Raw genomic sequence first — 15,213 nt, 5'->3', positions numbered from 1 at the left:
CCTGCTGAAAGGAATCTCAAAGATGTCATCAGGTGTCCATTATCTACTTTCTGACCAACAAATTTTACTGTCACTATTGCGTATGGAAGACACTGCCTTGGTTTGTCTATAGGCTTCAGAAAGACACTGTACTCATAGAAGTACACCTGAAAAGGAGAGAAAATGACCAAGTTTATGCTGATTAATATTGAGAGTCAGGATCCAACTCCCATTTAAGAAGAAAGCCATGTAACTACGTGCTATCTGTCTATAACTTCCACACGCCTCCCCGCCCTGCCTTCTTTAGTCCTAGTTTTTTAAAGATGTATAAAATCACTTTTCTCCTACCATGTATTTTCTGACAGGCAGAACAAAACAGAAGCAGACACATCTGTTTTTAAGCAGAAGTACTTTTCCATTAAGAGTTCAATGTGCTGGGGTGGATTCCATGGGATAGTGGTTAAGACAGCCAGAGTCCACATGGCGGACTGTGTGGTTTGCGTCCCAGAACTCAAGAAGTGTGGGAAGCATACTGGGCGTGTGTGGCAGAAATGTGAGGAGGGAGAGATGCAGAGGTGGCCGGGGCGTGACCGTTCCCCACGAGGCGCTCCCCTCTCCACGTCTCTCTGTCAGGTGCATGTGCCCTCTAAGAAATGTTTTATATGTTCTAAAACATTTTTAACTTATGTAATTACAAAATAACAAGTTCGTATTTCATATGTGGAAGCATGTACATATTTCAATACAGATGATTTATCTTCATTTAATAAAAAATGATTACATGTATCTAATTTAATCTATAGAAAATTATGTAAACCAAATGATAAATTTCACCTAATGATGAATAAGCTTTCTTTACTCCTTTAAAAAAGTACCAAGAATCAATAATATTGTTTCAAAATAGTCTTTTCAAAAATTTTTTGAGGGGGTTTTGCTATAGGACGCGTGCGCTCGCCAGAGAGAGACAGAAACAGAAAGCCAGAAATCACCCCCCCCCCCAGGGGGATGGCCACACCGCAATCCCTTCTCCTCCATTCTCCTCTTGAGATCTTGGGCACACATGCACACGTGCCTGGCATGAGTTTAAGCCACCGGGTCTGGGACTTGAACCATGGTCAACTATATAGGAGTCCAGTGACACAGCCATTACGCCCACTGCTGGTTTCCAAAACAGTCTTGTTTTTAAAATAAGTTTTAAACATTTTTACCATAGGGTACATGTGTTTACCAGAGACAGAGAGAAGGGAAGTTAGAAAGCACCCCCTACCCTCAAGGGGAATAATCACACCACAATAACTTCTACATTCTCTTCTCCATACACACACACACCTGGGTGTTTTTTAAGCAATAGGTCTAGAACTCAGATCGTGTAGTTGGCCATGTGAGATCCAGAGGACTTACCCACCACACCACTGGCTGGCCCTAGATTAGTATTTTTAACTCATGGACCACAATTGTATGTATTTACGGGGCACAATGTGATGGTGTGATACGTGCATAACATGTACTGGGATGTCTGGAAAGTCATGACGCATTTTGGTACAGAAAAATCTGTCATGACTTTTCCAGTGACCCAAGAGAATGAATAAGTTGAACTAATTTACATATCCATGACTCCATTTAGCCATCATTTTTTGTAGTGAGACATTTGAAATGTACTTTGCTATAGGGCATGTGCGTGTATTCACAAGAGAGAGAGGGCACGTGTGTGTGCACACACCTGTGCGAGAGAGCGAGCAAGCAAGTGAGAGAGAGCGAGAGCACACCACCAGGTCTGGGACCTGAACTGCGAATGGCCGTGAGGGAATCCAGTGCCCTAACCATCATCACGCCATCTGCTGGTCCCACTCTGACATAATTTTGAAATATGTAATACATTACTATTAACTATGAGGTCCTGTTTAAAAACAGAAGTTGGGGGGCTAGCAGATGGCATGGTTATTAAGGCACTGGACTCCCACATGGCCAACTACGGTTCAAGTCCCAAACCTGGCGGCTTGGAAAAAAAATAAAATAAAAGAGAAATTGGTATATTTTACAAGTAAGAAATTAGCATATGGGACAACTACAAAAAATAGTCATTTTATGTTGAACAAAGTCAGACAAATCTGGAAACTTCTTTACTAACATTTCCAGGCCACACAGTTTATTTAAGGTAATATACTGAATGCAGTAAGTGATGTCCACCTAATACTCTGGGAACTTGCTTTAAGTCTCGTATCACAGAAACTGAAGCATGTGCCTTCCAAGTACTCAGATGAGCCATAACATAACATACTGCTGAACTGCAGGCCTGGAGCTCAATGGAGTCTTTCAGGGATGGTGCGGTCCTTGACATATGGCAATCAAAGTTAGGAGAGGGATCCAAAGAAACTTTGTTTTTATCCATACAGGGCTGCATTTTCTTCACTTTTCCAAAGAGAACCTAAAAAAAAGTTTTGCCAATAAGAATTCACTGAAATATTTTTAAGTTCCCACTTCTATCAAACAAATAAGGCCAGTCCTATTTTTTAAATACATAGAAACATGAATGGAAAGATAACCCATGTCCCAGATGAATGAGATGACTTAGCATTTTATGTCACGTCTTCCCCTCTTCCCCAAGTAAACTCTGAAGTTTGAGTGATTCCAATAAAATTTTCAGAAAATCTGAGTTCTCAGTCTAAAGTCTTACCTGGAAGACTAAACAAAATAAAAACCCAGAAAAATGATTATTTAAAAATTGGGTTAGAAATAGAGAATGTCGGAGAAAAATAGGTGACTTGCAATTCTATATTGAAAGTTTTAAAAATATATGACGGAGCACATGTGAGAGAGAGAGAGAGAGAGAGAAGTGAAGCACCTTCCACAGAGCCCAGTCATGCCGCCAGCCCCTCCTCCAGTCTTCCGGCCCACCAGGACCCTGCCTATGCACATGACCAGTACGCCTCAAGGCAGACCGGGCTGGAGAAGCAAACTGTGGTCCACCTGTGGCTTCCACCTATGCAGCCCAGAATGCTATTGGCTGTACCTGCGACTGGGCCTAAAGTACTTCCTAAGAGAACAGTTCAGTCTGGCCCAACAGTACAATGATTAAGCACTGGATCCCAAATGGACAACTGTGGTTGAAAATCCTGGCCTTGGTTGGCAACTGGACACGTGTGTGCCATGTCCAAAATCCTGATGTGATGGAGGAACGGAGGCGATGAGACTGCAGAGTGGCCAGACCCCACTGCAGGGTGCTTTCTCTCTGGTGAGTGCACATGCCCTCTGACAAGAGAAAGTAAGACTAAATGGGGGAAAGATGGTCCTGATCCTAAGCCGAGAAAAGGCAGAGTTAAAACAAACAAACAGAACAAAATAAAAAGTTCAAAGGGCCATAAGCTAGTGGTGAAGGGAGCTAGGTCCACACAGCCAACTGCAGTCTGAGTCCTGCTCCTGGTGCCTGAATACACTGACGGCATGTTGAGCATGCCCCATCTTCTGCCCAAGAGGAAATGGACAAGACGCTGCAGCACCGCCACACCCACTGACGGGCACTCTCCCCCCCTCTGCCTGCCTGTGGCAAGTACATGTACTCTCTGGCAGAACACAAACAAAACAAAACAAAAACAAAAACAAAACGATAGAAAAAGTCTAGAAGTCCACATATGCTAAAAATACTGTCTATTACTTAACATAGCATTTTAAAAATGGAATCAAGAACAGCGTGTTCAATAAATACTGCAGGACAACAGAAATAAATTAAATTCCCTTTTAAATCTATAGGCCATGGTAAGTACCAAGTAAGTACTTAAATATTAAAAACACAGTGACAGGACCAGCAGGTGGTGCGGTGGCTAAGGTGTTGGATTCCCACAAGGTCAACCACGGTCTGAATCCTGGACATGGCAGCTTGAAAAATCACACAGGGCACATGTGTGTGTGAGCCTGAAATCCCATGAAGAGAAGGGAGAAAAGACTGTGGTGTGACTACCCCCAGGGGCTGACTTCCATTTTCCTCTTTTTGTCTCTGTCTTCAGCAAGCACATGCACCCTATGGCAAAAAAAACTAAAAAACAAACAAAAATTGAAAATATTGTAGCAAAAAAGATAAGCCAATGTTTATCTAAACACAAAGTGAGAAGTCTTTTTGAAGAACATATGCCAAGAAACTGTGTACCGGGATCAGCAGTTGGGTAATGGCTATGTCACTGGACTCCCATGTAGCCGACCACGGTTCGAGTCCCGGACCCGGTGGCTTAAACGTACGCCAGGCGCATGTGCATGCGTGCCCAAGATCCCGCGAAGAGAATGGAGGAGAAGAGAGTATGGTGTGGCCATCCCCCCGGGGGGGTGATTTCTCACTTTCTCTGTCTCTCTCTGTCACTCTGGCGAGCATGCGTGTCCTATAGCAACCCCCCAAAAAAAAAAAAAAAAACCAAAACCCGTGTACCAAAAATATATAGGCTTCAGTATATAAAATGGTCAAACTTCTGTACATCAGAAATAAATGCATAAAAAACTATGACCATAATTGAGTGACAGAAGACCTGGAAGAAACTGCAGTGAGTGTTACAAAAGGTACACGAGTTGTAAAAATCCAGAAATTCTATTCTTGCTATTTTTAGTAGTTTAATATAGTTACTGAAAAACCACGTGTGGACTGCACCTGGGAGAGAGAATCATGAATTAAAAATCTGGCAAAAGCCAAGTGAAGTCTGTAGTTTAATAGTGTCTCATTGCGATTAGCGTCTCGGTTGTGGCAGATGTGCCACGGTTGTACCAATGTTCACACTGAGGGATGCGCCAGCCGGTGGCAAGGTGGTTTTGGGGCTGGATCTCACATGGCCAACTCAGCAGTCCGAGTCCCAGACCCGGCTCCTAGAAAATCATGCCAGGTGTGCATGTGTTCATGCCCTAAGTCCCAAGAGAAGACAGAAGAGAAGGGACTGTGGTGTGGCCACCCTCACTTTCCCTCTCCCTCTTTTCTGTGAATGCATGCACCCTCCAGCAAAAACCTAAAAAATCACATATACATATGATTCACAGCTATATGCTGCCCAGAGGCTTGCTTTAGAACCAGACATAAATAGGCTGAAGTATGAAAAGATGAAAAGTACAGTCCATTCAGACAGTAACCGAGAGAGAGCAGGGGTGGTTATGCTATGTGTTGTCGAGAAAGTCATGACACCGTTTGCATAATATAGAAAAAATATGTCATGACTTTGCCAATGAATAGTATCAGACAAAATAGATCTTCAATCAAAAAAGGTTATAAGACCAATTTTAGTAATTATTTATTTATCTTTTTTTTTTCTTTTTTTTTTTTTTTTTGCTACAGGGCATGCATGCTCTGGGTTATTCAGTCTTCAGGAGGAAATACTGACCTGTGCTAAACACTGAGGACATTGTGCTAAGTGAAATAAGCCAGTTACAAAAAGAGTACTACAGGGTTCCACTTACATGAAATACTTAGGGTAGAGTCATCATCAGAGAGAGAGGAAGTAGAATGGAGACTGCTAGGAGCTGGAGTGGGGACGGTGGAGCTACTATACTGAGAGTTAAATGTATACAATTTTTGTTTTTCTTTTGTTTTGAAGGTTTTTCCCATAGAGTATTTGCACTCCCCGGAGAGATAGGGAAAGTGAGAGATCACCCATCATGGCGGGGACAGCCATGCCACACAATCCCTTCTTCTCTACCCTTCTGGGATTTTGTACCCACATGCACGCACGCCTGCTGTGAGTTTCAAGTCTTTGGGTCTGAGACTCAAGTCATGTACAGTTTTGGTCTGTACGATGGAGAGGTTTTTTTTGAGAGTTTTTTTGCTATACAGCGCTTGTGCTCACCAGAAAGACATAGAGAGACAGAGAGACAGAAAGCAAGAAATCACCCCCCGGGGGGGGTATAGCCATGCTTCAATCCCTTCTCCTCCATTCTCTTCTCGGGATCTTGGGCACACATGCACACACGCCCGGTGTGAGTTTAAGCCACTGGGTCCGGGACTCGGAACCACGGTCAACTACATGGGAGTCCAGTGACATAGCCATTATACTAACTGCTTGTCCCCAACGGAGAGTTTTAAAGAAAGATAATGATGATGACGACTATGAACAGTATGAATGTACTGTGAACCACTGAACTGTTCACTGAAAAATGGGTAAGATAGTAAATCTTATGCATTTTTATTGCAATAAGAAATTGGAAACTGGGGTCAGCTGATGGCATGCTGGTTAAAGCAGCTGGATCCCAACCTCACACTTTGAGTTCCAAATCCCAGCAACTTGAGAAAAATGCCGAGCACATGCGCATGCATGCTCCAAACCCAAGAGGGGAATGGAGGGGAAGGGACTGCAGCACAGCCATCCTGAGGGCAGATTTCTCACTTTCCCTTTGTCTCTCTCTCGGGAGTGCATGTCCCCCCAAACAACTAAGAGAAAGAAACGTACAATTACAGAATATGTGGAAAAATCTGATTTGGAAAACTAGAAAGAAAAAAACCCCATATATTGTCATAATCCAAGGATTATTGATAACTGAACGGTTTTCTTTCTGATCTTAATCTGGGCATTTTATATCATTTGGTGATATCCTATATTACGTGTATTCTACATATACATATCATGGCCTATCTTTATACGTATATATGTTCTGTATTTTCACTTTGCTACAGAGCACATGACAGAGACAGACAGAGAGGGACGCGAGAAAGCACCCCTCACGGATCACAGCCACTGCTCAGCCCCTTCCCCTTCTGTATCTCCCTCTCCGGGATTCTGAGTATGCACGCTCGTGTACCTGTTGTGCTTTCTCAAGCTACTGGGTCTCCAACTTGAACTGTACAGTAGGCCATGTGGGACCCAGCTGCCCTAATAATCAGGCCATGGGCTAGTCCCCCCTATAATATTTTTAATCTTAATGTCTCATAAAAATTTAGTATGATTGCATAAGCATTTACCTGTTTTTTAAGACAGATTTTTGCTATAGGGCACATGTGCTTGCTGGATAGAGAGAAAGAAATCACTCCCCATGGGGGACAGCCACACTACAATCCCTTCTCTTCCATTATCCTTTTGGGATTTTGGACATGCAAGCACACACCTGACTTGAGTTTTAAGCCACCTGGTCCAGGACTCAAACCGTGGTCAACTATGTGGGAGTCCAGCAACATAACCATTATGCCATCTGCTGGTCCCAACATTTTCCCACTTTTTAAAAACTCCTGTAAACTGGGGCCACCAGATAGCGTGGTGTTTAAGGTGCTGGACTCCCACATGCTCAACCACAGTTCGAGTCCCAGACCCAGCAGCTTGAAAATCATGCCAGACATGTTTGAGTGTGTGCCCAGAATCCTAAGAGGAAAACAGAAGAGGGACTGTGACACAGCCATGCCCCCAGGGGACGGCCGCTCCCTTTTCCTGTCTGTCTCTCCAGTGAGTGGACGTGCGCTGTGGCAAAACCTTAACAAACCAAAACAAAAACTAAACCGATGGCAAAGGTGGCAACACTCCAGGGGGAGGACATGTGACGACTGTGTGCTGCCTGACTGTGGGACATTTACGCGTGGCCACTTTCCTCTCAAACACACGCCAAGAGCAGTGTGGCAGAGCTACATGTGCACACCCACTCTCTCCAAGTTAACAGCTTACATGAGATGGCACCGATCACCAAAATTAAGACGTCAATACGGGCACAGCACTGTTACCCAAACCGTAAGAGTTCAGGAACTTTGGACTAAGCCAGTGCGTTGGATGAGCAGGTCATGGTGTGGTGGCTAAGGTGCTGGATCCCACGTGGCCAGTTACGTGGTTCTGGCATTAACTACAATATGAACCAAAGGGAAGAAATCAGGAAGGTCAACTAGGACAGAGAGCAGATGCACACTGAAGACAAAGGCCCAAGTCTGGTTGCACACCCAGGTAAAGAGGCTAAGACTGTGACAGTTTTGGGACCAGCAGTTGGCATAATGGCTATGTAGCTGGACTCCCATGTAGTTGACCGTGGTTCGAATCCCAGACCCAGTGGCTTAAACTCATGCCAGGCGAGTGTACGTGCGTGTTCAAGATCCTCAGAGAATGAAGGAGAACAAATTGCGGTGTGGTCATCCCCCTGGGGGGTGATTTCTCACTTTGTGTCTCTGTCTCTCTCTGTCTTTCTGGCAAGTGCATACTCCCTATAGCAAAACCACTCCAAAAAAAAAAAAAAAAAAAGACTGTGACAGTTTTGAGTGATTATGACAAAAACAGTAAAAAAAAATAATTATTTTTCATCATATATTATTTTAAAATGCTAATAATTTATACTCAGGCCAATTTAAATAGTCATATATTTACTATTTTTTAATATACCTACCTTAAAAATTACAATACTTTCTACAGTGACATTTCTACTATGAGCATAATTCAAGGCAACATCGACATGTCTGAACAGATACACTCCGAGGAGAGGGTCTCCCAGTGTCTTCAATGCAGAGGCTCCGGTACTCATTCCATGCTGATATATCCCCACCACGTCACTCTGAGGAAGGGCTAGAAAGCAGAACTGTTCTTCGAGTTCTCTGCCATGTCTTCCGCTCTCTCGCATCTCTGACCTAAAGCAAAATAAATAATGCATAGAGCTAAATAAAGCTATCAGCAGGATTTCCAAGACAGGGAAACTGTGTCAGTTTACCATAGCGAGAAAGCAAGAGAAGCACAGTAATAGCAGAGGGGTCACTACTTTGCAATGCGAAGTGGGCGGAAGGTAGCCTAGGAAATGGACCCAGGTCACCTGCCCAGGATTTACACACCATCTCCTGTGGAAGCGAGCATTTCCTGAGTGCTGCTAAGACATCCAGTACAAAGTCTCAAGCTTTACAGCTACAAGCTTCACATGCATTTTGCTTCAACCCCCCAAAAGTTATCGCTATTAATACTTTTGTTGTTACACACATCTTAAAAGGAAAATGAAGTTTAAAGATTAAAACTGCCAAAAAAGCAAAGTGATGGGGGGTTAGAATTGTAGTATCCAACTCCAAGAGATTCCAGAATTCCAGTTCTAACGTGTTATGAAGGGAACGATGTACCTTTCCAAATCCTAACGAAAAAACTCGACTATCTCGAGGGCACACACAGCACACACGCGGGGTCGATTCTGAGACATTCTCCACCCTTCTGGGGTCTAGGTAACAGCTGGAGGAAGGAAGCTAATATCGATTACAGACTCTTTTTCTTTTTTTAAGATTGTCTTCTTCCAGGAGAGAAGAGAGGGAGAGAGAGAGAAAGAGGGAGAGAGGGAGGGAGGGAAGGAAGGAGGGAGGAGGACGGATGGAGGGAGAGAGGGAGAGGGAAAGGGAGGGAGGAAGAGAGAGAGAGAGAGACGGTAATCTTCACAGGGTCTTGATGCTGTGACTACTCCCAGCTCCTGTCAGTCCTGGGTCATGGGCACACTCAGTACACTCAAATGGGGTCTCTGGACACAAAGCTGGAACCCATCCTGCAGGAGGCCAGGCCGTCTTACAGATTGCTGTATCTTACCATTGTGCCACAGTCTGGCCCCTGGCTGTAAGAAAAGTCTACCCCTTTCATAACAAGGGCCCACTTGAAAATATAACATACATCTCTGTCCCCCAAATCCGCAGATTAGACAGGGTACTCCATACGGCCTGTTCAGAAGTAGAAGCAGCAGCAACAGCCACAGCAGGTGGTTCGAGAGAGAAGTTAAGACACTAGAACAGAAATGACTCCAAATGATGATGTGCAACAGAGAACCTGTAAGGAATGTGTATACATGAGGGGAAATCTGTGCTTGGAAACTGCAGGTTTCTAAAATTTTCTCCTGGAACATGACTCACAAAATTTATATGAACTACACTATGCAAGTGCAAAAACGTCTTTAAAATAAAAAATTTCCAGAAATGTTTTTCATGTTTTTATGCAGTAATACTAATGAGGAATAGGTGTCAAAATTTGTTACAGCCTTGGGGCCGGCAGGTAGGTGGCATGATGTTTAAAGAGCTGGACTCCCACATGATGGTCGACCACAGTTCAAGTCCTGGACCTGTGCCTTGTTTTTTTTTTTTTTTGGGGGGGGCGGGAGAGGTTTGTTATAGGGCACGTGCACTGGCCGGAAATACAGAGGGAGACAGAGAGACAGAAAGCGAGAAATCACCCCCCCTCCCTGAGGGGATGGCCACACTGCAATCTCTTCTCCTCCATTCTCTTCTCGGGATCTTGGGCATGCACGCACGGTGTGAGTTTAAGTCACCAGGTCCGAGACTTGAACCAGTTGACTTCATGAGAGTCCAGCAACATAGCCTTTATGCCAACTGCTGTCTCCTGTGCCTTGATTTCCCGCTTCCTCTCTCTCTCCGATCAAATTAAAAAATAATAAATAAAATTAAATAGTTAAAAAAAATTGTGACACCCTGAACCTTGTATGTAACTTTAAGCTCTGGAGTGGAAAGCTCAAAATGAATCTGCCACTCACCTGTTAACATCTGTAGCTATACATCTTTCTTTCAGGATATATTATTCTAATCATTTTTTAGTTAGTAATTTATTAAGTAAATAAATATAAAACACTTAGATGAGAAAACTCATATTGAGGAGCAGCAGATGGAGCAATGGCTATGTCGCTGGACTCCCACGACGACTGCAGTTTGAGTCCAAGTATATGTGCTCTACTGCAAAAATCTCTTAAAAAAAAAGAGAGAAAGAGAGAGAGAGAAAGGAAACTCATATTGATAGAAAAAGTTATAGAAGCGGGCACAGCACGACTCATGAGTGCTAGCAACAGAACTGGAGTCCTGACATCTTTCAGAGGAGCTCTGAGCGTGCAGTGAGCACTGCGCTGCCATGCTGCATCCCTACTGAGACCCACGCCACAGTAAGGGCAGGCGCAGCAGAGGAACCCTGTGTCACGCTAATTACATCAGTGGAACTGGTTCATGACCTGAAATAAGTAGATACTCAGTGTTTTTTTATTTTTATTTTTTTGGTTGAGTAAATGAAACATCGTATCTCCTCTGTAAGTTCAACTGGAAAGGAAAGTAAGGCATGAAGTACTGACATCTGGAGGTACCTAAGAGATAGAATCAAAGTAATTATTTCAGTGTGAATGGTTTTTAAAAATAAAGGAAATAAGGTAGAAGGGGATCTTAACAGTCCACCTGATCACTAGTAGGAAATTCAGCTGGTCCTTACATACGTGTAATGAAACAAAGGCAAGAGTGAAGAGGAGTTGGGATCCCACCAAGGCTAAGCAGGAGCTCGTCTCCAGCTCACAGCCCCAGACAAGGCAGCTGCTAGTTTTCTATCAGTACTGTAAGAAAGGACCGCAAAGGGGCTGAGACCCAGGTGTCCTCTGGACTGTGTTTCTTACAGGGTCTAGGGAGGTTCCTTTCCTTGTTGGCAGAATTCAATTACTAGCAGCTGTAGGATCGCAGCTGTGCCTATGAGCTGGCAGCCACACTCAGGGACAGTCCTGTGGCAGAGTCTCCTGTTGGTTGGTCTGAAAGCATGCCAGGTGCAAGCACATGTGGAGGGCTGGAGGTGGGGATCATGGCGTGACCGAGCCCTGAGAGGGGTACTTCTCTCTCCTGCGTATACATTCACGTTATCATGAAAATAAAAGTTCCTTCCTGGCTCTCAGTAAGAAATCTCTAAAATCCTTAATTTTTTTTACAATCTGCCCCCAAAATATAGTCTCATAAAATACACAGTTTGTGCGCCAGGGAGAGATTATCTCCAGCTGCCCAACTGGCAACAGTGGGGACCCTTACACATTTTCCCCCTGAATTACACACTTTCCCCAAATTTTAAAACTTATCTGGCAAGTACCTCTTTTTTTTCCAGTATCAAATACAGTTCCACCAGTTGGGGTATTGTTGAATCCAAGTCTAGAAATGCATTCAAGCTGGTTTAAAAATAAGTGAACTTCTCCTAACAAGAAGTGTAGGGACCAGTAGCTAGCATAATGGCTATGTCACTGGACTACCACGTAGTCAACCGCGGTTCGTGTCCCGGACCCAGTGGCTTAAACGCACGCTGGGCGCGTGTGCGTGCGTGCCCAAGATCCCGAGAGGAGAATGGAGGAGAAGGGATTGCGGCGTGGCCATCCCCCTAGGGGGTGATTTTTCGCTTTCTGTCTCTCTGTCTGTCTCTGTCTGGTGAGCGCACGCGCCCTATAGCAAAAACCTCTCCAAACAAAAAAAAAAAAGAAAAACAGAAGTGTAGAAACCAGGCACCCTTTATCAGCATCAACTACTCTGTAAGCCCCGACATCACGAGGGATCCAGGTTTCCCATAGCTTTGTTCTGCCTTTCTCGTCTCATCTTTAAAGATCTAACACTTGTCTCACTACTATCTGAAGAGTCCGAGTGGCAGCTGGAAAAGCATGCTTCCTTGTTCACGTCAGACTGACTTTCCTAGAGACCCCAAGCCAATCTTTCCTCTATGTGTTACTGGTCTAAACCAGCCACGTTAGTTCTAACTGGATCAGTTCACCCTTTAACCAATCACTGATAATGTGGACAAAGTTAACCCTGATGGTCCAGTCTACACTACATGTTTGGGGTAGAATGTATCGGGTTTTCAGAAGAGGCATGATACATTTTTTGTTTGTTTGTTTTTTATGAAAAATGCATCATGACTTTTCTGACATCCCAGTAAATTGAGACCTTAAGTACAAATTCAACCACAATATCAAGCTAGGTATTGACAATATTTAAAATTATTATTTATTTGTGTAACTTTAAGATGTTTGAAAAATGTCTTGAAATAGAATAAATGGGGCAACAGATCTAAGGAGAACTTAATTCAGTTTCTATCTTATTTCATTAAGGCGAGTTGAAGTTTCTTTCTTTCTTTTTTTTAAAGAAAGATTTTTGCTATAGGGCGCATGCACTTGCCAGACAGACAGAGGGAGACAGAGAGACAGAAAGTGAGAAATTACCCCCCGGGCCACACCACAATCCCTTCTCCTCTGGGTATCTCGGTCACTCATGCACACATGCCTGGCGTGAGTTTAAGCCACTGGGTCCAGGACTCGAACTGCGGTCGACTACATGGGAGTCTAGCGACATAGCCATTATGCCAACTGCTGGTCCCAAGTTTCTTAACACCTCAAAACATCTCTCCAGGCTTTTAGGAAGAATAATCGATCCCTCATCTGTGCACCTGAATCTCAATAACATTGGCACTATTTTATATCTAACCTATGTCTTCTCTATTAGACTGTGAATACTCCTTAGGGCTGGGCAGCAAATCTGACCCGCCTTTCTCCTAGGGTACCACACACAATGTCTGACAGGGTAGGAGGCATGCAAATGACAATTGGTCAGGTTTGCGGTCAAGGCGTTAGAACATGCAGCATTAGACTTCTTTGTGTTTCGTCGATTTCACATTTAAGAAGTAGGATAGAATGTAGATAAGCAGAGCTTGGTTAAAAACGACTTCAACTTCTTCTAAGACCACGGATTTATAAACTTACTTCCTCTAAAGGGGAGTGCTGAAGATAAAAGTCAGAGGCACTGTTATTAAGCTTTCTCTCTTCATCCCTCCACTCCATTATTCTCTTCTAACCATTCTGTGGTTTTCTACCTATGCATTAAGGCTACTCAGAGCTACCTTGAATTTTTAAAAATTAGATAAAAATTTAACCAGACACGGGGCCAGCAGGTAGCATGTTGGCTGACTGCTGCTGAATTCTCACATGGCTGACTGCGGTTTCAAACCCAGGACACAGAAGCTTGAAAACAGGCTGGGCAAATGTGCATGTGTGTCCACAGTCTGAAGAGGAGTGATTATGGTGTGGCCATTCCCCGGGGGGATAATTTCCTTCTCACTGTCTGTTTCTCTGGTGAGCACACTCACCTTATGGTGGGGAAAAAAAAAAAGTTTAACCTGACAGTTAAGCATCCACTGTGTTTCCCACTCAGTTTTACACAGTAGACACAAAAACAAAGAACATAAAACTCTCAATACAGTAGGGAAGTAAGATACAAATGAATGCAGTATGGTAAGTCTTACAAAAGAAGTAGAAAGTACTTCAGGAAACAAGCAAGTTTTTGTCCAATTGGGCAAATATCTAGGAAAACAGTAAAACCTATACCTATTTGTCACTTAGAATGTTCTAACATGTCTCATGCCATTTGGTAGCTGTTCTAAATTTCTGTGAACAGTTAGCAGGAATAAATACTGGCTGAAAGAACAAAACTTTAAATATCCCACAGAACCAAGATCAACTGTGCCAGGAATTCATTTTTGATCGAACTGCAGTTTCAATCTGGAAGTGGCAGGGTATATCCAGCCTCCCTACCCTCACTCAAAGCTGGGGTTTCTCAGAGGGAGAGCCGGCGCGACAAGTGCAGCAGCACGTCTGAGGAACAAGCAAGAAGGATCAACCCTAAAATACAAAAAGGCAAAATAATCCAAAACGAATTCCATCCGTCTATTAAGCTTCCATTAGGTTTAAAGCTTGAAAGTACAAAATAGTGTCGGCCAGCAGGTGGCACAATGCTTAAAGCACTGGACCCCCACATAGCCAATTCTGTGGTTCAAGTCCCAGCCTGAAAACCATGTCAAATATGTGTGTCCAAAGTCCCAAGAGAAAGGAGGAGAGAAGGGACTGCAGATGCCCCTGATTTCGCACTTTCCCACCATCTCTGTGTCACTCTCTGCTGAACGTGTTGCCCTATGGCAAAAATCTAGGGGGAAAAATGCAAAATGTTGTAAAAGAGAGAAATTTAGAGTGAAAATGCCGAAGTGTGCACAAGATCTATGCCTACTAATACAAAATGTTCACAAGAACCGAGAGCATGCTTTCATTCCGCACCAACCAGCACTACTGCAACACGCCTTTGAAGTGTCAGATGCAGTGGCACCAACCCAGACATGGTTCTAGTGGGACAGTGGAACAGCCAGGTACAACCCTCCAAAATGAGACACCCACTCGGGTCTCTCGGACTGGTCATGAGACAAACTGCCACTTTGTGATTACTTCAATTGTTTTAGATTACCTCAGAGGGACCAGGGATCTAAGAAGTGGCTGTTAAGAAATGCTGCTGCTTCCTTCCAAAAATTTCATTAAAAGATTAAAACATTAGAGGACTAGAAGGTGGCATGGGGATGAAGGCAGCTGGATGCCGCATGGCTGGCTGAGTGGTTTGAGTCATGGACACGTGGCCTGAAAAAACACACCAGGTATGTATGAATGCCTGTCCAAAATCCTGAGAGGAGAATGAAGGACAAGAAATTGGGGAGTAGGTCACATACCCTATCAAAGGGGTGCTTT

The 15,213-nt window shown here is 43.8% G+C and overlaps 1 protein-coding gene across 1 annotated transcript in view; it reads right to left on the bottom strand.

The window, feature by feature from the left end:
• TEX15 (testis expressed 15, meiosis and synapsis associated) overlaps nucleotides 1–15,213 on the bottom strand; it is a 55,610-nt gene that overhangs the window by 30,933 nt on the left and 9,464 nt on the right. The window contains exons 4-6 of the mRNA XM_027767767.1: nucleotides 8,293–8,530; nucleotides 2,258–2,404; nucleotides 1–146 (exon numbers count right to left, since the gene is read on the bottom strand). Coding sequence (XP_027623568.1) covers nucleotides 1–146; nucleotides 2,258–2,404; nucleotides 8,293–8,530 — 531 coding nt within the window. The remainder of the gene's footprint in view (nucleotides 147–2,257; nucleotides 2,405–8,292; nucleotides 8,531–15,213) is intronic.

The sequence above is a fragment of the Tupaia chinensis genome, unplaced genomic scaffold (genome assembly GCF_000334495.1).
Source record: "Tupaia chinensis unplaced genomic scaffold, TupChi_1.0 Scaffold144602_1, whole genome shotgun sequence".
Taxonomy (NCBI): Eukaryota; Metazoa; Chordata; class Mammalia; order Scandentia; family Tupaiidae; genus Tupaia; species Tupaia belangeri.
The sequence above is the reverse complement of the archived record's forward strand: the minus strand, read 5'-3'. Positions and strand labels throughout refer to the sequence as shown.